This window comes from Centroberyx affinis, unplaced genomic scaffold (assembly GCF_046629955.1).
Source record: "Centroberyx affinis isolate AG114_WGS23_722 - 3 ecotype Tasmania unplaced genomic scaffold, CSIRO-AGI_Caff_v1 ptg004612l_1, whole genome shotgun sequence".
In the NCBI taxonomy this organism is placed as follows: Eukaryota; Metazoa; Chordata; class Actinopteri; order Beryciformes; family Berycidae; genus Centroberyx; species Centroberyx affinis.
Genome location: NW_027282223.1, coordinates 84,539 through 106,395, shown reverse-complemented (window position 1 = coordinate 106,395; position 21,857 = coordinate 84,539). Strand labels below are relative to the sequence as shown.

The 21,857-nt window shown below is 41.6% G+C and overlaps 1 protein-coding gene across 1 annotated transcript in view; it reads right to left on the bottom strand.

The window, feature by feature from the left end:
* The window catches only part of khdrbs3 (KH domain containing, RNA binding, signal transduction associated 3), a 74,183-nt gene that overhangs the window by 30,026 nt on the left and 22,300 nt on the right, over window positions 1–21,857 (bottom strand). Inside the window, exons 2-3 of the mRNA XM_071544606.1 lie at window positions 8,702–8,820; window positions 962–1,078 (exon numbers count right to left, since the gene is read on the bottom strand). Coding sequence (XP_071400707.1) covers window positions 962–1,078; window positions 8,702–8,820 — 236 coding nt within the window. The remainder of the gene's footprint in view (window positions 1–961; window positions 1,079–8,701; window positions 8,821–21,857) is intronic.

The following is a 21,857-nucleotide window of genomic DNA, read 5'->3' as shown; positions in this document are numbered from 1 at the left end:
AAGCGTTGCAACCGGCTGAAGACAAAGCAATAGTTGTCTGGGTAGGGTTTTTATTTATTTTTTTCCGTATTTTTTTTTTTTCCCCAAACAACACAGGCAACGGCGCACGCTGCGTCCCCGACAGAAAGCTGTCAGTCATAAATCCTGCAGGGGGTTTTGCGGAGACAGGTGAGGGCTGCCGAGGTCAGCACATCTCCATGACAGATCTTTTCTCCAGGTACTCAGGAGGAGTCTGCCATCAAAGACTATTGATCACAGTAATCAAAAGGAATGTGCTGTATGATAGCGAGAATCATCGCCGCCGACAAATCACCCGTGACAAACGGAGGAAGAGGAGAGCTGCAGACAAGCCAAGTGAAGTCGTTTTACTCGCTGCTGTCCAGTTCGCTGTGCCATCGATTCCGCCATTAAAGGGCCGCTGTCGTAGGAATTCTCTGTTTATATACATATATAATTAAAGATGATAAATGTAGACGTCGTTAAAATTGGATTTTGTTTGAGCGGTTTAAGAATCCACCCTTTTTTTTACAGGCAGTTTCAGACTAACTCCAGTAAACGCACTAAAACTGGACTTGGCCCTGATTGGCTCCCTCACTAAACAATTCCTGAAATCCGTCCAATCAGGTAAGCCCCCAGTTGACCTCATTTGAATCAGAGGATCTGCTGTTGTTGGACAACCAGATTCAGTATTGTTAGGACTTGGTCTTCAAATTCATTCAATTCAACTAGTCCAATTTAACTTTTAACTAAAGCACATTTATTTGCAACACATCATGAGGAACATTATTCTTATCCCGAGCCATCTGAAAACAAAATCATGAAACTGAATAAAATGAGGCCTTTAAGATCAAATATTTGATAAATCCACTGATCCACTGTTTTGCATTTGCATGATAGGAGGGGAGAAGAGTGAAGAAAGGGAGAAGAAAGATGAAAATGAAAGAAGGGACTGGAGTGTTACCTTTTCTTTGTCTCTCATGGATCCCTTTCCGAGAATTGACATCTTTGTGAGGGTGTCCTCCTGTAGTCTCTTTAACGAGTTCCCACGTGGCCCGAGGAGTTTGCCGACAAAGTTAAACTACAACAGAGAACAAGAGAGGAGATCAATCAGAATCCGTCTGTTTGAGATAAAGAGCAAAGACATTTCTTATGTCAATCACACTTGGCTCAAGCAGCGCGCTTTTGATTGAAGCTTATTAAAACTTATCAGCATTTCTTCCCGTCCGCGACTTGACAGGAGACCAATCGGCTTGGAAGCCTTTCCAAACTGTCTTATCCCAGTCAAGTTTGCGGTCTGTCAGTTTTTCATGGGTATCGGCCTTATGAAGATGCTCTGCGGCTGACCCTCTTGCTGAAATGTCCTAGTATAAAATGGAAAAAGTGTTCATAATAATAAAGAGATAACTCCCAGCATTCTGACATCTCCTCCTACACCGTTAGAGCCTATTCTGACATTGAATAGGCTGAATGCCAGGTCGCCATTGTAAATAAGAATTTGTTCTTAACGACTTGCCTGGTTAAATAAAGGTTAAGTAAAGATGTTGATACGACATTGAAAACCTGTGTAAAGCGGCAAAATGAAAGGTGAGACGACCTCTGTAGTCTTCTGCTACCTGCATCGCTTCGTGAAATCAGAACCTAAATATCTTTCTCATATCAGCTCAAACCGTCTCTAAAGCTGTTCAAATATGAATTATTGCTGTACCATAATATCATGTTGTGAACATTTCGAGCGTATCGGGGTTGACGTGGAACGACGCCGTCCGTCAAATGCGTCCCGCGTTAGATTACTTCACAAGGTCGCCGCCGTTTGCCATAATGCCGCGGATGTTATGCATTGCTATGTCAAAGCATGTTGCGGAGACACCGATCAAAGCCGCACAACAGCAACACAGGCTGAACGCAACCCCACCGGCAGCTGGAGACGGTCAGGGAGAGAGAAGAGGAGCGATGCTTTTCTCCCCTCCTCCCATGTTTCCTTTAACGGTGAGTTATACAGCTGTCTCCCTCAACTATCTAGGTCATCAATTAGCAAGTAGGAGGTAAAAAAAAAACACCCATTTTTGTTCTACACCTCACCTATATCGCTCCTGCCTTTTGTTCAGAAAGCAAGTGCTTATTAGGAGGCTCCTGCCAATTCCTGGGTGAGGGATTTGAGAACCAAGCCTTTGTGATTCGCTCTAATGCAGTAACTGACTATTCGGGTTTTATCCTGGCCAGTGTACTCAGGTGAACTCCAGCAGTTCTCAGCTATGTTCGTTCAACTTTTGTAATTACACCACGGCCCGTGGCTATGGAGTTGATCATGTAGGGCCCTATTCAGACCGTGACTTACAGTAAGCACCACGCCCCACTGTGCCAGTTCCAACCCTGGACTTACGTGTGGGGGATAAGTGGTCTCCTGCAAAGTTACGACCTTGGCTTGATGAATATGCAAATCAAGGCGTGTGCACCTTCACATTATAATATGTGGATTGCGGTGCTAACTTAGGTCCATTTGTACCCTTACGCACCTGAAACCCTGCAGTATGTCTGAAGAAAAAGGATCAGACTGTGGAATTGTGATGGTATTTTCTGTAAAGCAAGCTGATGACGCTCCACAACTAAGCAAACAAGACGCGTTCTGCCATTTACGTGTTCAAGGTTACAAGGGATCATCAAAGGAGACGGCAGTATCAGGGCGCGCAGACGTTGTTAAGAAATCTTTTAAATGTGCCGAGTTTAACCGACACCCTGTGCATCCATCGTTTCCGCCTGGATAGGGCCTTGATCACTGAGCTGCGTAGTCTTTTGAACAATGATTTGCAGAGCCAGATCACAGGGCCGACGTCCCTTCATATTAGTCAAGGTATCGGGCTTTCACCCTTTTCCGTCCTGGTGACGGGTTCTGCGTCGGACAGGGTGCTGTGGGAATGTCTCAGTCCTCTGTCTGTCTCCCACTGCCTGGCCTCGTGCACTGGACACTGATCACTGATTTCTTGATTAGGAACAAGGAGTCTATCATGTTGTTTAACAAAAGGTCATAGGTGCCATCAACTGTACGCATGTGACCAATTTATAGGAAGAGGAAAGCTGACTCCACAAATTGGTATTTGATGCAGACATGGCCATAACCGGTGTTTGCAGAAAGCTTCAGTGCAATGAGCGATGTAATTGTAGAGTGGCTTATTGGTGAGTTAAGATTATAGTCAACCAAGCCCCCAAGAAACCCCCCTTTTGATATAAAACTAGTTTTTGATCTAAAAGTTTATTTCAATGACTTCACAAAAGAGAAAATGCAGAATAGCCTAAGTCATTTCAGATTTTGTAAAGTCTATTTTATAATGTTTTAATCCAATTAATGTCCCGTGGGCAAGTTTCTACTTCAATCTGCGCGCGTAATCGTCCTGAACACAACTGAATTAAAGGCGCGTGGAATTTAAAGGATATACATCAGCAGAAAGACAAGAAGAGGGAAAAGTCCATAGCCTGATTTTACACCATACCGATGGGAAGGACAAAATAAACCTGTGAAGGCACACCCAAAATCCTCAGTGCGCACATCAAATGCTCCAAGTTTGAACAGGAGAAGATCAAAAGTACAGATCTCAATCCACAGAAGACCCGCGTTACTTTATGCAGCTTGAATTGGGCCCAGAGATATCTTCATAGACTGCTGAAAACATAATTCAAGTACATTAGTAAGCTCCAATTTATTGCTACACAACATCAGATGTAAAGCAAAAGAAGTACAACACTGTGAGAATCTATTTAAAATTTTGTAATTATTTGATTACCCGGCTTTGAGACACTAATATTGACCCTGAGTGAGCAGGTTGCCACGCAGGTTGGAGCCGATTCAGATGGTATTATAGATGATGTAGTGGCTTGATATGGTGCGCTGTAGTGACATGATATAATGGTATTTATTTGGTGCTATTGGAATGTCTGGCTATTTAAAGAGAGATTATGCATATTTGCCTTAGATTTGACCAGACTAATGCCAGTAAATGTCAGAGGGAGGTCTTAATCTGGACATTAAACGCCTCACCACCATGTCGATATGTTTGCTGGTGCAAAGTTGCCCATCACTAAACCCCGCATCTCATCACACGGACGATCCTCCAAATATAGTCTCACTAAATGCAGAATATAATCCCTGTTGTTTATCGGATATCAAAATCCTTCCAACTGTGATTGATGTTTTGGGGTTTTGGTAATGCTTTAGTTATCATGAGGGATTTTCTGACTGGGCTCCCGTGGCGGTTCATGTCATTAGACCGTGAGGGGATTGCGCTGGCGCTGTCTGTAATCACCAGAATAAAAGCCGATGTGTTTAATCATAGGTGGTTGCCTGCTGCTCTGTTGTGGTTTTAGTTGCACGGCCCTTTCTCCTCCACTGGAGTTTAGCAACGCTGGATGCTCGAGAATGCTCATAAAAAAAAAAGCACAGCGACTAAAAAAAACAACAGTTTCAACCGCTGCACCGTCTCCTGGTTTGGCAGCTGAAAAGAAGAGGGATGTGGCTTGTGGATGATTAAAAAGTCAGTGGACACAAGTAGGGAAAGGATCTATGATTAATCACACTTAACCAGAAGGGGGTGGCGGGTAGGGTTGGGGGGGGGGCGGTGCGGGGTGGCGGGTGGGACGGCACATCTGAGATCTTTTCATCATTTGCTGAATGTATTACTGTGAGCCTGGCGAGAGGTGTGCTCAGAGAAAGCCAGTGCAGAATGATTGTGCTGAGGACAGCAGGACAGGGGCGACAGTAGAAGGATAAATCACCGTTCCCCGGCACAGAGAAAAGCCACAGACTGAACTGGAAATAAACCAGTGGGACTCCTCACGCCTCACAAATGGCCCGCGGTGCTTTGTGCCAAAAGATGCTTTCTGAGAGGGCCCACAGATCCAGCAAATGTATAGGATAGCGCCGATAGCACAGCCCGTTTAAAAGCTGTGGTATTGTATATATAGCTTCTGAGTAGGTGGGGGCAGCATGTGTCATACTGGCTCAATCATGATTTGAAATTCTTTTCTGTTTCAATTGAATGGTGCCTTTATCTAAAATAATAACAATAAAAAACAATAACAAAAACGACCCCCATGGTTAATACTTAAGCGGGCATACATAAAATATATAGATGTACAAAGGTAGACTTGTTTGTAAAGGCTGTTGCAGGACATTCTTTACAGTGCTGTGATGTCCATTGCACAGCAGAACTGCAGCACACAGCATCATAACATCATCATTCTTCCTGTTATCTCAAAAAGCCTTCAACGTTCCACGGATCCAGAAATGAAAGAAATTTTCATTGGGCCAATTATTTGCAGCATAGCAGACAATATAATTCATCAGGGTTTGGTATTAAAAATCATCAGTGAAGAACAGATCCATTTGTCCTGGAGAATCATCAGTCTGCAACTTGCTGCATGGTGTCCTTGCCTGGTTCATATTGATAAAAAGCTATGTTTGCAGAGGATGGATTTAAGTTCTCTGTACATGCTCCTAAATGGCTATTTGGAAAATGGCTGTGCCACTTCAATGCCAGAAGCCAAAAGGTGATGCTTGCAGTTCAGGAGAAAACCCATTCAAGTCAGACCGATCACTCTTGCCATTGCTACCTGTCAGCTAGAACAAATTGAATTTGTCTTCCTTCGGTGGCTTGTTGGAACTCTAAACAGCGTATTAGCGGCTCCACTTATCAAACCTGTCAAAGCAAATCTGTTTAGCTGTGAACCTATGAGACACAGATTGGCCTCCAGATGACAGCACATACACAGCACTCAATGCTCCCCAACATTATTTTGTACATTCAGGGTTAAATTCAGGTTTAGATCACAGTGCATATAGCTGAAAACCTTCTCAAAGTTCTATCAGGTATAATCAGGAATATAATGGAAGATAAACTCATCTATTTATTTGCAGCACTTATGCATCCACCTTTTTAGGCTGATCTAAATCTTTATGAACCAAATTCATAGTATACATCATAGTAAGGAGTGTCAAACTGATGCACATTATATGAAGACAGGCTCTTTTAAGGAAAAAATGAACGCATTTCTGGAAACATATTTTTAGTTTATGAAAGTCACAGCATTTTTTACCAGGTTTTTTTTTTTTTACCACCTTTTTATTTACCAGTACATCACTGCTTCTATCACTTATTTGCCTTTCTCACACAGCAAATTTTTCCTGTGTTCGCAAGTGTTGATTCTGACGTGACAATTATTTTGAATTAACAAGTGTTGATTGAGGAGCTGTCTGTCTTAGAGCTGGTATGGCTCTGGGGTTAGCTTTTCAAAAACCATCTCTTAAAGTGTTACATTGACTCTGACGGGTGTGGACTGACATAAAACCATGGCGTGCTGTTAATTTTTACACTCCCAGAGGCAGTGCTTAATTTGTGCCGGATCCTGCCGGAACAGGATCCGGCACCTCACGGTTTAGGACTACCTGCATGAAACTTTTTTTTGTCTGCCATGTAATAATCCCCTGCCATATGAAGACAGGTGTTTACCATATTAGAAAGTAACAACAAGCGCATAGTAATCACATCACACATGAGTGAGCTGCTCTGCAGAGTGTGTTATGGTAAACTTCAGACAGCGTCATGGCTAAAAGTTGAATTGGCTGTCCATATGTCCGCTGTGTGGAATATTTTGGAAAATTAGACATTGTAAGCATGATTTTTTTTTTTGTAAACATGTAAGCATATTCTGTAATCTATTAGGTCTCTGCTGGGACAATCCAAATTCATATTTGCATAGATGACTGCTTTTTTTGGAGTGCGGACCTGTAAGTCCCACAGTTAAATATGCGGGCAATTGCACGTTATGTTGAGTGTCCAGAAATAATTGGTAATAACATGAGAATTGGTTGAGTGAAGGGCTGTAAGCCACATCACTGTGGGCATTTCAAAACCAGCACGGTCCAGCTGAGTGTCGCATTTAGGTCTACTTCTAGCTGCACCACGACACGTTTTATTGCATTATTCGCTGACATTGTTTCCTACATTCAAAATCGATATGAAAGTATTTGTATTGAATATTGATGCATAACTACTCGAACCGGAATTTCTCTGGTAAAATGGTTGAAGCCATTGCAGTTTCCTTTCTGTATGATTAGGATGTCTCATAGTAGCCTATGTGGGCATTTATATGTTGTGCACAGTGCAGTTATATCTACTACTTGAAGGGCAGGTTTGTAAAAATAAGCATTATGTAGCCTATGCAATAATCAAATATTGTTATAGGTCCCAAGTAGTCAGAGCTCTAAGGTCATATAGTCGGTCATTTAGTAATGTTTAGGCTGTGAGGTCTACAGTAAGCTACATGGCTGCACTGAGCACCACTGTGCCTCCAATGCGCTTGTTGTCTTGATATGTTCCGGGACCTTTTCCCTCCAGACTGACTCGCGGGAACACCGACCCCTTGGTGTTCCCGGGACCTCATCATTTACAAATTAAGCACTGCCCAGAGGTAAATGAACACGGACAATTTTGCTGTGCATGTCATTGCTGGCAGAAGTAGCAGCGCTTCTCAGAGTGAAATAAAGCAGAAAAGCAGATCTTTTTTTCTTCTGTCGGCACCTATAGAGCTTTTAAGGTTGAATATATGACTCCTCTGCTGTATTTCGCAGCCTCTGTCCTCTCAAGTCAGGCCATTCACATACTGTAGGTTACCGCTCCTCCCTCCCAGGGGGGCTGAGGTGAAAACTTGAGTGATGTCCCCCATCTAAGAACGGGCCTCTCACTTTTACACCAGCCTCCCCACCATGCTCCCAGTGGGAAATCCCTGTCATGCACCGAGCATGCGGCTCCCATTAAACGGCGCTGCGCTCTCTGCCGCGGGCTCCTCGCCGCGGCGGGGCCTTAAGTGCTCTCACCGCACGGCGACCGGCGGCGTTATCACTCCAAACGGCTGTGCGGCTTCTTCCTTTTTTTCCTCCGTTTTCACGTGGAGGTCATCGTGAACCTGCCTCTTGTCTAGAACGCCGGGTACGCGTGACTCATTCGTCGCATTACGAGCACACTCTGTCACCCTGCGAGCTTTTTTCAATTTTCCCAGGTCCGCGCGTGTCCGCCCGTCTGCTGTTTTCTGATCAGTTCCGACTATTCCGGTTCAAAATAAACAGGCAGCGCGCCATGATGGGGGAGATGATTTTCCACCCATAGCGCGCGCTCATGTCTTGCATAAACAAACATTTGCATGCAAAAGAGTTGGGGAAAAAAGACCGAAAAGTAGAAACGTGTATCCACCTGAGTACCATACGGAATACATACACAGTCAAACAAATGCATTTCAATGTGAGGTAATTCCTTCCTATCGCATATTCATAAATATTCATTGACAAATTAATATACCGAGACATGAAAGCGTCATTGACCAAGGTCAGTGTAATAGGCAGAGGGAGGGGGAGAGGCAGAGAGAATTACAGTTGTAACATTTCAAAAGCTTAAAACAATTCTTTAGAGAGGAAATAACATCCTTAATATAGTTCTACCCCAGTTCTGTCAGCCAGCACTCTGCCTGTACGCTGTCTTCCAGATATGCTACATCTAATAACATAAAGCATCAACAAAACCTGTCAAGTGGCTGTTGTAAGGAGTTTAAATGAAAAGCTAGTTGGCTTCATTATCTATAAATAACACAATCTCAAAATTCTCTATGTGTGCATGTGAAATTCTCGGAGAATCCTCTGCAGCGACGCTATAGCACTTACTTTAGGAAACTGCTTGACTGGTATTAAAACTTTCTGGCCCAGTTTCATGTTCTTGTTGATGACGACGTCGATGAACTTCTCTTCTTCCTTCCCCTCATCTTTCTGAATTTTTTCGATTTCTGCAGATAGGGGAGAACCAAAGGGAAGCAAGTCAGTGTTTAGAAGCAACAAGTATGCAACTGCAAACGGTCAAAGGTGATCGAAAAAGGGTCAAGAAGTGTTTGTCCTTGATAAACTGAAACAGTCGCCGCTCTCGCTCGCACCTTTTCGGCCTGTTCAGTCAACTGCCACGTCAATACAGATGTGTTTTTTATTGGAAATGATGTACCGTAAGTCCCATCAGCGCCATTCATCTCACCTATCGGATGGTGGATGAGGCTCTATCACCGTAATACTTTGCAGTTTGAGCAGAGACACCAATTTCCCCGTAGAGACACGTCATGTTCCTCAATCCCTTTCATGTGATTCGGAAAAAAAAAAAAAAAAAATGATGGGGAGGACAGTGGAGTTTGCACCTCCGGGCTACCAAAACTATTGGCTGTCACGCTTCTTCTTTTCTAAGAGGTAGACTTTGATGTATTTGGCGATGTAACCTTGAACGTTTAATCAGATGGATAACATCTGTGTTTCAGTGCCAGTGAAATGGTTTTTGCAGAGAGGGCAGCTCCGAGGTGTGGGAGGCTACAACAAAGACTTCAGGCTAAAACCCTGGCAGGGGAGAGGGTGAAGCAGAAGGTGATCTCCATCAGAGATTTATTTCTTCTGTGGCAAAATGATTCTGAATGGGGGGGGGAAAAACATAAGATTAAAACGGAGCAATCACGATGCTTTTAGTGTCTGCTTTTCTGTTTGACTGCTCATCAAGGGTCATATTTGGATACAGATTTTTGGAGGAGATTGGTTCAGAATAAGATGTTGCGCTGCTTGAATTCAAACCTTGTAGAGCCATAACAAATAATGACAAGCATACAAACAAAAGCATTCATTTCTAGTTACATTGCATTCCAATTGCACTGGGTCAGAGTGGAGCCAGGTGTATCAGCACAGCAAACCAGAACCTAAGGCAACTGTGATTCCTCCACAAAAGCTCTGCAGCATTAAATTTGAAGAATGCAATTAAAACCTTTGATATGAGTTTTAACCAGGATAAAAAGAAGTATCAGTGAGATGGAGATATCTTTCAGCTTCAGTTTATCCCAAGGGGAGCCAGAGACTGCACACGTTCTGAGAAAAGACAAAATTAATATTAATGCATCGCCTAGCAACATGCAGAGACGGAGTTTCCTCCTTCCACAATTCCTTGTCCTCAAAACATTCAGGCCCTGATTCGCTGAGATTGTGTTACATCGGCAAATTGTGCAATTCTTTGCTCTTCAGTTTCTCAAGCTTGTAGTGCAGAGTTCCCAGACTTGCTCGCACAGAAGGTTTTGCATTTCAAGCTGTGGCGTCCGAATAACCCCCAAAAAGACATTTCTAACAACCAGCCAAACTGTATCTTCAAATGAATTGAAATTCTGAAAATACTGATTCTTGGAATACAGAATCAGCCAGAGTGAATTGCAATACTAAATACAATACTTTCAAAAGATCTTGTTTGAGCCACAGTTTATGAGGGAGATACTGTGTCAACATGAACTCAGGGCCAAGTCATTATTATAAGTAAAAAAAAAAAGAGATTTAAACATGCATGACTGACACAAGCACAATTCAGCTGTTAGACTATTCTCCACCCTTTGCAAATGGAAAGTGAATAGCATAATATTCCATAGCCATTTGAGATGTACAACGTGTTCTCCACACAATGCAAACCTTTAGTGACTCAGGGCCTATCACCAAACACACATAGGCTTTTTCTAGATTGCCATGTACGTCGTCCTTTATCCAAACGCTTATCTGCTGTACCATTCAACTGTAGTGTTGATGTGTGAAGCTTCAAGACAAATGAAAAGACTTCAGCTACTCTTGGGGAGCAATTCCACGAAGCTTTAATATTAAAAAACAACGTGTTTCGACTGCAGTGGAAGTGGAATGAATGAGGAATTTAAGTTTAAAGATTTCCTTTAGATGCTTTGACAGGGTATAATGTTCTTGACTGTGAGATGGGAGTTAAACCCTGTGGTGCCTCCAGTTTTTTAAAGAGTAACTAAACACCCAACCCAAATCTGTATTAAGCCAGACATCTAATGGTAAAAAGCATGCTACTGAAATTGCCATCTGTTATTGGCTGATCTTTGGTGCCAGGTGATGTCACCTTTCACCTTTAGATGTCAGGCTTTACACAGTTTGAGTTACTCTTTAAATACTGGTATATTATTGGTATCTCTGGAGCAGCCATTTTGGATATCATTATGTATTGTAATCATGTCACCCTGATGTAGGCTATTGCAACTGAAACACGTTGGTTTTAAATATTAAAGCTTTGTCAAATTGTTCCTCAAGAGAAACTGAAATCTTTTCATTGCTTTGGTTCTTTTAGATTCAAGCACCTTGGAGGAGCTGCGAGGTTGTGACAGGTTTTTTACCCTTACGATTTGTGAAGCTACAAAATGGTTTGACATAATAAAGAACAGACAGTGAGCAGCAAGAGCATCCCCCTTTTTTTAACCAGAATCCACTGGTATGGCATAGATTTTCCCCCGGGCTCCTCTTGTTTTAGGGCTTCTTTTGCAAGAAACATTGTCAACCTTTCAACCCTGCCACGCATTAAAATTGTATTTACAGTCTATAAAGTGCATGTGCCTGAGTGACGACACCACACGACGGGACGCCATCCCAGCTGTCTGCTTTTCTATTAGAAATGGAATCACTTAAAAGCAGCCATGTGATTTAGGCCTTTCCATTTAAAATTCATAAGCTGGATAGATTTTGTGGGATTATGCATGACTTCAGCCGAGTGTTGGAGAGTGGAGTTGGGGGAGGAGGCAATCGGGTCATTAAGTCTACCAATTTCATGTTGAGGGGTGAGATACATATTAAATACAGTTTCTGCACACTGTGTGTGCTCTCCTTATTACTGGACAAGATTCACAACTAATAGGATCAGTATGTGTCACTTAGCAAGAGCACACGCTATACATGTATAGAGTGTATTCTACCTTGTTCTGATGGTGCTGTAATACAAACAGAGTAAATATAAACCTTGTGAGGAAGGGTTTGAAACTTCTTCACCTGGGTTAATGGGTCTGTTTTTCACATTTCTGGCAGTTAATGGGACAGTTTCTAGGTAGTGGATACATATCAGTCTGTTGAGAGCTGCATTAGGCAAGACTTGTATGTAAAAAAACACCCGTCTTATCACATCACAAAGTGGGGCTGCAACAGCAAAGACGTCCCATCCCCACTAATTGAGACGCTGCAGATTCACCCTATTTGCCCAAATGTAATTCTGGTGTCTGTATAGTTACTACCGGGAAATCTTATATTTTCTCTCATCCACTTGGTTTCCTTCCTTCCTTCAAATATCCACTCTGTTTCTGGATTCCATCGGCAATAAAGTCTTAGTTCCGTGGCTTCTCGCTCTGGAAAAGGGATGTTCATGTTCACTCATTCTTTCAATCATTTTCCGTACCCGCTTATTCCTATTCAAGGTCGTGGAGGGGCTGGAGGCCTATCCCAGCATGCATTGGGTGGAAGGCAGAGAAACACCCTTGGACGGGTCGCCAGTCCGTCACAGTGTGCATGTTCAGATTGGTTTAACGAGCATCATTGGAGGAATTGTTTCAGTTAACAGTAGTTTGGGATTTTTCCCTTTCACTTCACTCTTTATATTTAGGTGTTAAGATTTAGCCAATGTTCCTTTAAGTCATATTTGAAAATACCGAGAGATCAGTAGTCGTCTAATAGAGGGAGCAGCGCTGTATGGATGCTTAGTGGTGTCACTTCGGTAAGTGGTATGTGTGAAATAAAAGTTCACAGCTAACAAATCTAATGAGAACCAAATTGTCCCTGATGTACACACTGATTCAAACACTAATTATCCAAGAGAGTCTCGAACTTGAGTTTCGAATTCCCCAACTCAACACAGACTTTGAATTATAGATCTTATGACATGTTTTATGCCGCGAGCAGAAGATCTAGATGAGTCTGAGGCGGCACAGAAATGAAGGAAAACTGGACCAGTATTTTCTTTTTAAAGAGCAAGCAGTGCCGTCTAACCCCATATCTTAGTTCAATTGACTGGAACTGACTGGTGCTTTGGAATTAATTGTACATAAAAGCCGTTTTATGCCACAGTTTTTCATGTTAGTGACTCAACCTACAGGTATTTATCCAACGGTGGTATTTATCTAACTGTGGTGCCCCAAGGCAGCACGCGCTTCTCAGAGAAACCTTTTTAGTCGCAATAAAGAGAGGCTGTCAGGGAGTAGCATCAGCCTTAAAGAGCCAGGCATTCTTTTGGTGTAAAATAATGAGAAAAATGAACGCTAGGCTATACAGTATATTGTCATTTCAACTATGTCACATGGTCTTGTTTGATTTAGACACAATCCCCCTTCAATTACCCCCTTCTTGTGAGTATGCAGTATGTTTTCATTGTCATTTGTTATCTCTAAGCAACGTTGTGCACACTAAATAACCATCTATTAACATATTTGACATATTTTTATTCATTTGTATTTTACAAATGTTATTTCATTTTGCTGCTCTTTGTTTCACCCCAACACAGGATACACCTGCATACAAAAGCTTAGCTCTTAGTGTGTTTCCTTGCTTAAAATAATTCGATTGAATTGGAAATTGGAGGACAGAGGATTTCTCTTGTGCTTCAGTAAATAGTCGAAGGCAATAAAAGCAGATCTTGTTCATGTAGTACTATGCTTTCTGCAGTTTATACAAATGATGCCGTACACTGCCCTCTGCCAACAAAGGCTCATTATTTTGTGGTCTATGTTTTGCAAATTACAGATCAAATCAAATCAAATGCACAAGCATGAAGGTCACATCGTTATTCTCATTTTCCAGCAGAACCTTGCTCATCCAAACCCAAAATGTGTGGAGGTCACTCAGAAAATTTTAATTTTCAAAATAAAATGCAACAAAATTCATGATCAAAGCCACAGATTATGAACTGGAGAATAATCTGCATGTTAAATGCTTGTAACTCTATCAGGGAAATTACAGCAGTTATGCATATATGTAAAATGTATTTTAACATTACAGCATTTTTTTGCACATTGTGCTCATGACCAAATGTTAGGTAGACAAATGAGTTTGGAAGTGTGAGGTTTGGATGATCAATAATCTTCTGCTCTTATGAATACTGCGACAAACACGCTGCTCATTCTCAGCATAACAGAAGGCAAGTGCTCATAAGTGTCTACATACTCAAATCCATACTACTGTCATTTCATATCAAGATGACATTCACAACCATTACCATCAGACAAAAGACAAACTGTGGCGCTATGAGCAAATCTGGTGCAGTTTCCTTGCGCTATAAAGACTCTCCGCTGAAGCTGACGACTGAGGGTTTCAGGCAGTATGGTCATTGTCAGAAACAGTTTGCCCTACGCACATTTCATGTGTGCTGCCGGTGTGACCACACACATTTAGCGTGAATCACGGTGTCAAGGCTGTGACCCTCGAAAGAGAAATGCTAACGCTCCAAAAAAAAAACCCGAAAAAAAAAACCCTCGACTCGCTCCTGTCCTGAAATCTCAATTTCACTCTGGCTCCTCCATTGCCTTGACAAGGTCAGGCTGGCAGCAGGAATTCGTCTCGCCCCCTAATCTGGAGATTACATTCTCGGCGGCCGGGCAAGGCCCTCCCTCCTTCCCTTCCCTTTCTGCCTCTCTCCCTGCAACCCTGCCAGCCTGGCTCTCTACTGCGAGGTAACGAGCCAAGACCCGCTTACAGTGTAGAGATAATGTCCACGGATTAAGACAGAGAGCCCCTCGAGTGGTGCCTCTTTCATTTCAGTATCCGGCCTGTGAAGCATCATAAATACAGCCAGCTAGTCAGGGACTCCATTCTCTGGATCTCTGGATCTCTCCCTGTCAAACTCTGCGCTCTTACAGCGGGGGGAATAAAAGCATATAGAGTAGCACATGATCTTAATCCGCCAAACTCGGGAAGTAATGGCCACAGCTAACACAAAAGACATTTTTTCGCTGGGAAAACTCTGGGATCTTCAGGGATGCTCTTGTCACCCTCGGGGGTGACTCGAAAATCCAAAACGGGTGTGTAAGAACATTAAAGTTCCCTGAAGATCCCCTTGGGTGGCAGGGTTCTTAGAAGTACACAAGCATGGTTTTAGGGGCTTTAAGGGTTGCTGCTAAGAAGTTCAAGCTGCCTTAAAGATGCCAGAATTGCTTCAGACATCTAAAACCTTGCATGGCACCGCTGCATACAGACCTGCATTGTTTGTACGTTATTAGGGTGGTGGTGGGGTGCATTTGTAGTGATTATATCTTGGCACCTGTTCGTGTAAAGACTTGCTTGCATGGAGATTATAAAAGTGTACTCAACCTCTCAACGGATATTGCATTACAAATTTGCCCTTATCCCTGGAATTATGACTTACTGCATTAAACAGCAAGCTATAGTGTACAGTAAATGGTGTTTTTTCTGAGATAAGACATCAACATCAACCAGGAAAGCACGTGATTTTTAGCCAGACCACTGAAACCACATGGCTGTTTATACTTGCATGTCCTGGAAGTATCCAGTAATTGTCTTTTTTTTTGTCTGTAGCATTCCTTGGGATCACAGTAAGTCCTAAAGAACATATCTTAGGCTAAAATGGGCAGGAATGGGTAGGAATCAGCAAAATTAGGCATTAGAGTGGGGAAAGGTTCATTTTCAAGAAAGCAAGTGAATGCAAGTAAGCTAAAATGAAAAATAACAAGACAGCAATTCATAAAAACTTCATTTTGCCTCCCTAAAAGGTATCCCCACTAATAAAGAGTTTGGAGCATTTCCCCTGCCTGCTATGGCAACAGAGAGGACTTGAAGTTAGTTTGTTCACTCGTCCTGCCGGAGTCTTTTGAACCGCATTAGCATTTATATTTCCAGCAAGCAGTCCAGGGAGGCAGATGCAGAGAGGTTCAGAAGAGAGTCAGAGACATGAAAGGATCTGCATGCATTTGTGTGGGCATCACTTTTTCAGCCATAACCCGACTGAACGCTAAGACCCACCTCCTGCTCCTCAGATGATAAAGATGTCAGCGGTACAATGCAAACACTGGACACAAATATTATGATTTGATAAAGTTACCGCATGAAGAATCCTGTCTTACTTCACCCTTGATAAAGTAGAGCATTTCTGTGGGTGGGGGTGCTTTTGCTAAGCTGCTGGGAAACAAAAAAATACTGCTAGAATAAAAAGAATAAAAAAATGTCCCAATGGCCATGCGCCAATGCATATGCACCAATCTGTTTACACTGGAAATATTAATTGTTTGAACTAGTAATAACAGCTAATTGAGCTGTGTCAGTGACATGGCCATTCCATCAATTTACTACAAATGTGATGTCAATTTATGCAGATTATAATAGGACAGGGTGATTTTTTAGTTAGTCAACCAGTTAATTAGATCAACAAAATAAAATTAAAGCAATATTTCAAGAGATATGTTTCAAAATAAGATGAAAAATGTGGCATCTACTTTCTCATTGGGTGTTCATCAGTGTTCATTGGGTCCTGAGAATGTATATATGTTTGCCTCTTCTATCTATCTATCTATCTGGTTATTTGCATTAATGTCCCTTAAGTTTATATGACCAGTTAACAGACCAATACTGTACAATAACATATAACATAATAACACATTGCCTTCCAGTTATTGGTGCTTAATGATGCATTGTATATATCTCACATATGTTACATAAATTAAACACACATAACATAGCCCACAGAATATACAGCTGTGCCAATTCTGGAGCAAATTTGTAGAGCATTCAAAAATATAGGATCTAAAAATCTCTCCGACGCTGAATGCGAAATGAGTTTGTTCCTCAAACATCTTATATAGGTTAATAATATTCCCCCATACATAATTCAAAAATATTCTCATCATAAAATATTCTGTTTTCGCACAATAGACTAGCAAACACCAAACTGCTCTGAAGTTTCCCCAAACTAGCAGGATATAGCCTGACCTTACATTGAAATTAACTCATGCATTTACCATGAAAGTTGTGCAGGGCCATCACAGAAGTAGAGGATAAACCGCTTTAAAATCAGACGGGTACAGTACAGGAGGGTGGAGTAAGCAGTAAAACATCCTGCAGTATTGATAATGGAAATAAGTCCACGGTAAAACATCCTACAGTTCTCAACCTCACCATGACCTCACCAACCTGACTAACCTGACTTTGCATCACCATCACCTCTATCTTCACCCACTTCCTTGTTTCTTCAGCTGCTCCATACTTTAGCAGTACCTGCACTTTTAAATTTTCTGATCAAAACAAATGCAGTTTAATGAAGGCCACCCTGCAAAAGACAGTAGGGTTCGACCGATATGGGTTTTTGAAGACCAATATCTCTAGACTGAGGTTGCAGATAGTCGATATTTTGTGTCAATGTTCAGTACTTTCATGAGAAAGAATTGCAATCAATTCAGTGTTTCCCCCAGAATTGTATTCTCAGCCTCTCAAACAGCATTTTAGACCATCATGGGACACTAAAACTCTCCACTGAAACCCCAAATAATGAAATTCTTTTAGGGTTAGTAGCTCCTTAAGGCAGGAAGACAACCCTATTCACACACTACTAAAATAATGTACATTCAATGAAAAAATAAAATTTGGAGAGAAAATAAAATTTCATATCAGGGTTTTTAGACCCTTTTTTGACCCCAGTTTTTCTGCAGCTGTCATGAACCTCTATCTATATATCTATCTGATATTTAATAAAAGAGCGATATCAGCCCCATATATCGGTCTAACACTAGCGGACACCCCGGCGCTGTTCTCTCCTCAGATTACACCTTTGATGAATCACTATCTTTGTTTGGCAAATCCTCAATAACAGCGAGGCCTGTAATGCTTTCTCTCCCATACACTGCAGCCCACCATCTGCAGACCACTAATGCACAGCAAAACAAGCGAGCCCAGTGACTGTGCATTCTGAATGAATAGGGTGAAAAGAAAAGGACAGAGCGGCGAAGATGAATCATTTGAAACATGTATTAATTAACAATAAATCATCGGTCTGGTTACACCCCCACCTCCACAATAAACCTTTTTTTTTTTTTCCCGTGGACCCCGACATGAAAAGGACCACAGCAAGACTACTTTAGCCCACAATTAACATAAGCTGATGTTTATCGGTTCAACATCCCTTTGCCTAATGAAGTTTCCCATAAAACTGTCATTAGGCTCTGAGAGGGGCGGGGGTGGGGTGGGACGGGGGGGAGATTTGAGGATGAAAATGAAAACTGTGCGGCTTAATGTACATCATTATCTGGAACTCATCTCAGGCTGCATTATCAAAATACACTGAATCATCATAACTCATAATGACCAGACCGCCTTCATTTTTTATTTCAATTACTCATCGGATGTCAATTAAAACTGCAGACAAATGCTTGAAAGCATGTAAGTGCCTCTTAAAAGGATTTTGCACTGTTTGTTCGAATCTATACAGTCTGTGTTTGAGAAATGGCAAACAGAGAAATTCATTGGCACACAAAATCAATCAGCGAGCATTAGACATTAAACATTAAAGGGTGCAGGAGTGGTTATGATATTATCGCATGAATATTATATTCTAACATTTTCTAACATGGTGTTGTGCTAATATACTGACTCTCTTTGCTTGTCCTCTGATCGCAACAAGCTCAGTCAACCTCTGTTCCTAACTGAGCACGATCAATTAGATTGCAGAGGCTTTTCATGGCAGTGAGCATCAAACAATTCAAGAACGTCAAGGATCAATATTCTAAATGAAATAAGGCACTTGATGTTCTCCAGCGTAGATGCACTAATTTCTACTCACAGATAGAAACAGTGTTTGGCATCAATTGCCAGCGTTGGCAATGACCTGCTGGATCAGCTTTACAAATGCAGCCTCTGTTGTTTTATTACCACAGATTAAAGTTTTGTATGTGGGATTAATAGCCAATCCCACTGAGTACATGATCATACAGTAGACTCAGCCTGCTGAATCTCTCTATGTAGCATATTCTCTCAAATGGATTACACACTGGCTGTCAATGCATGACAGAAAGTCGAGTGTATTATGAGTTGTTCGTTTTCTTTCCCGACGAGACATGAATGTGGATCTACGTTAGCAGGTCAAAGAGGCACGCAAGATTCATAATAGATGTCTAAATATGCACAGCATCTGAAATTTCAGTGAAGTAAACTTGACTGTCGGTGTTCAGCTCTCGTCGAGCTTGTTTTTTGTTGTGCTTTTTATGATCTATGTTTGAAACCAAGAAAAGTGATGCAAAGCAGCTGGGAACTGGCTTTTGCAGGCAGACCGGAGCTTTAAAAACGGTATAAAAACATTTCTCAGGGGTGGAAATAATCTCATTGGTTGAATTAAACCTCAGTGGGCGGAGCCAAAAAACATTTTTTTTGGCTAAGTAACATTAGACTCAAGCCCAGAAAAAGGGGTAAGCTAATATTATGAAACCTTGCTACTATGTGGAAAAAAAGCAATCTAGCCATAGTTATAGTTTAGCTAGTTACCCTTGCTGACCTACATTCAAATTAACAATACTAGTCTATAGCTATTTAGGTATGCTAGTTAGCTAGCTGCTGACCTTCCAAGATCATGAATGACATTTTTATTTTTATAATTTATATTTCTTAATTAGTATTTTGACCAGACTTCATTCTTTGCCATTCAAGTTTGCCAGTTAGCCAATTTGCACTGTGAAGAAAATGTGGTTCTTTGGCTCCGCCCACTGAGGTTTAACTCAACCAATCAGATTATCTCTGCCTCCAGAGCAGCTCTGCCACTGAGAAATGTTTAAAACTCAAAATAACTGGCTGACACACTGCAGATGTATTGACACACTGTGATTTAAACACTCGGTTTTCAATTGGTGTTCACAAAACACAGTTTGTAAAATGTATACAGTGGTTTTGGCAGAATGTCAGAAATATCTAAGTGGCATGACTTCACACCAGGATAAAGATATGGCCCTCTAGATGGCTGGAGAAGTGAACAATAGGTTTTACTGGTTGAGTGTCCAGTACACTCTGCTGGGAAATTACAACCCAATCATCCACATGCTGTGCTTCTGCGGTGAAAAAGATTCAATATATCTCACGCTGTTACCTTTCACCTCTCTTTCTTGTACATTTTTACTATACTACAAAACAAACCAAAAGCTGGTTCTCCTGTACAAAAAATATAATATCTAACCCTTCGTACAGAATTCAAACGGGGAGCTCAATTCACTGTTTTTTTCTTAGCGTTACACTGATAATAAATACGTTGAAAAAGAGCCAAGACAGATAATACATCTTTTGGGGCCCTGTTTGTGCCATAGCAAACACCTTGTAGTGAAAAATCTTCTCCATTTTTATGAATTAAGTGTAAAAATAAGTATGCATTTGAATAGGCCTTGGAATTACCCTCTAAAGCTTAATCATGTTTTAAATATTATGTTGAGTATCTCAATGCATAATTTATGTACCAAAGATTACACACCAAGGACTGTTTTGGGACCATATGTGGCCAGTTAACACACAATTTTGACTTGCACTTGACATATTCTTCGTTTATCCTGCAGACGACATCATTAGTCGGGAATTTTCAAAATTAACGTTCAGCAGGAATTGCTGATACTGGAAAAATAACCCTAAAAATAATTACGCTTACTTACAATGACACCAGCTCCCACTACTACTGTTGATTTTAATTTCCTATTCACATGCATGCACGTGCATCCCTGCAACATTAAAACCAGTGTCCCATTATGGATAAGAGCATCTTTTATGTAATGGGCTGTGAAGAACTCATAATTGCTCCAAACAGAATACTTAACCCAGCTTGTCCATTCGACTTTGACCGGCCGGAGCCGCTCAAGTGCAGAGAATCGCTTCTAGTGAAACCACCGGAGAGCGAGTAACGTGTAAGAAAAGAGTAAAACAAGACATCCAGTAAGATCTAAAAAGAAAATGTCTTGATTAAGCTCAGGTCAGACATTTTTGAAACGTAGCCAGACGGCTAAAAAGATTCCAGTCTTACCGCTCAGGGAGTAGACCATGACGAGTTTTACAGTTATGAGGGAGGATCTAACGAGTCTCAGAAGGCTACGAAAAGTGAAGAGGAACCCTGTGCCGCCTTAACAGAGTTGCTTAGGCTGCACAGATGATATGCCTACTACGTGCGGAAAAATATCCTTTCTATCTCTCCTTAGCTCTTATTCTATTTCATCTTCCTCCACTTTCCTCTTACATGATCCTTTCATGGTCAGGTGAATATTTTAAGGCCGCTAAGGCTCCGACCTCTGCACTCCGTATTTCTGGCGGCTTGTAATTTTCGACGACCTAGGAGCCGAAGCTTATTCTGCCGTTCACGCTCGCTGTAGGTCGTTCTGGATACAGGCATCAGCGAAATGCCTGAAATGTAAAATGTCACAACTGCGATATCGGAGTCGTCATGAGCCGAGGTCCTAGACGCGCGCTGGGACAAATCTTGCGCTTACAATTTATAGATGCTACATTGAATGAGAATGTTATGACTGGGGTTAAGTCATGAACCCGGCTCCACAGGGCAGGGAAAACCAACAGCTCCATTTTGTGTTTGTTGAACCAACTCAATTTCTTTTTCTTATGCCCTGTGACAGCCGGTCCCCGCAGAGAATGATACAATACTCCGGGCTGAGGAGGAGGAGAGGAGATCATTAAGCTGGTTGATACATGTGCATATGAACATCAGCCTCTTCTTTTACCATGTATCGATGCATAACTAATTATTTATGTGTTCTAAGCTTTATTACTCATCTGAAAAAAACAGTCAGCAACAACAGTTTTCTTCGAAACCTGAAGGACTGCATCACAGAATATTCTATTTTTTCCTCTGGAAATGGCCCACTGTGTCATCTGCTGGGTTTCACATATGAATCATCAGATTTATAGGCAATGTATATGCAAAAATTCTCTAATTACTCCAGGAACTAATTAAATAGTTATGTGATATTTTCCACATTTCTTTTGCCGAACCTCCATTACATGACTGTCAAAAGTTTAA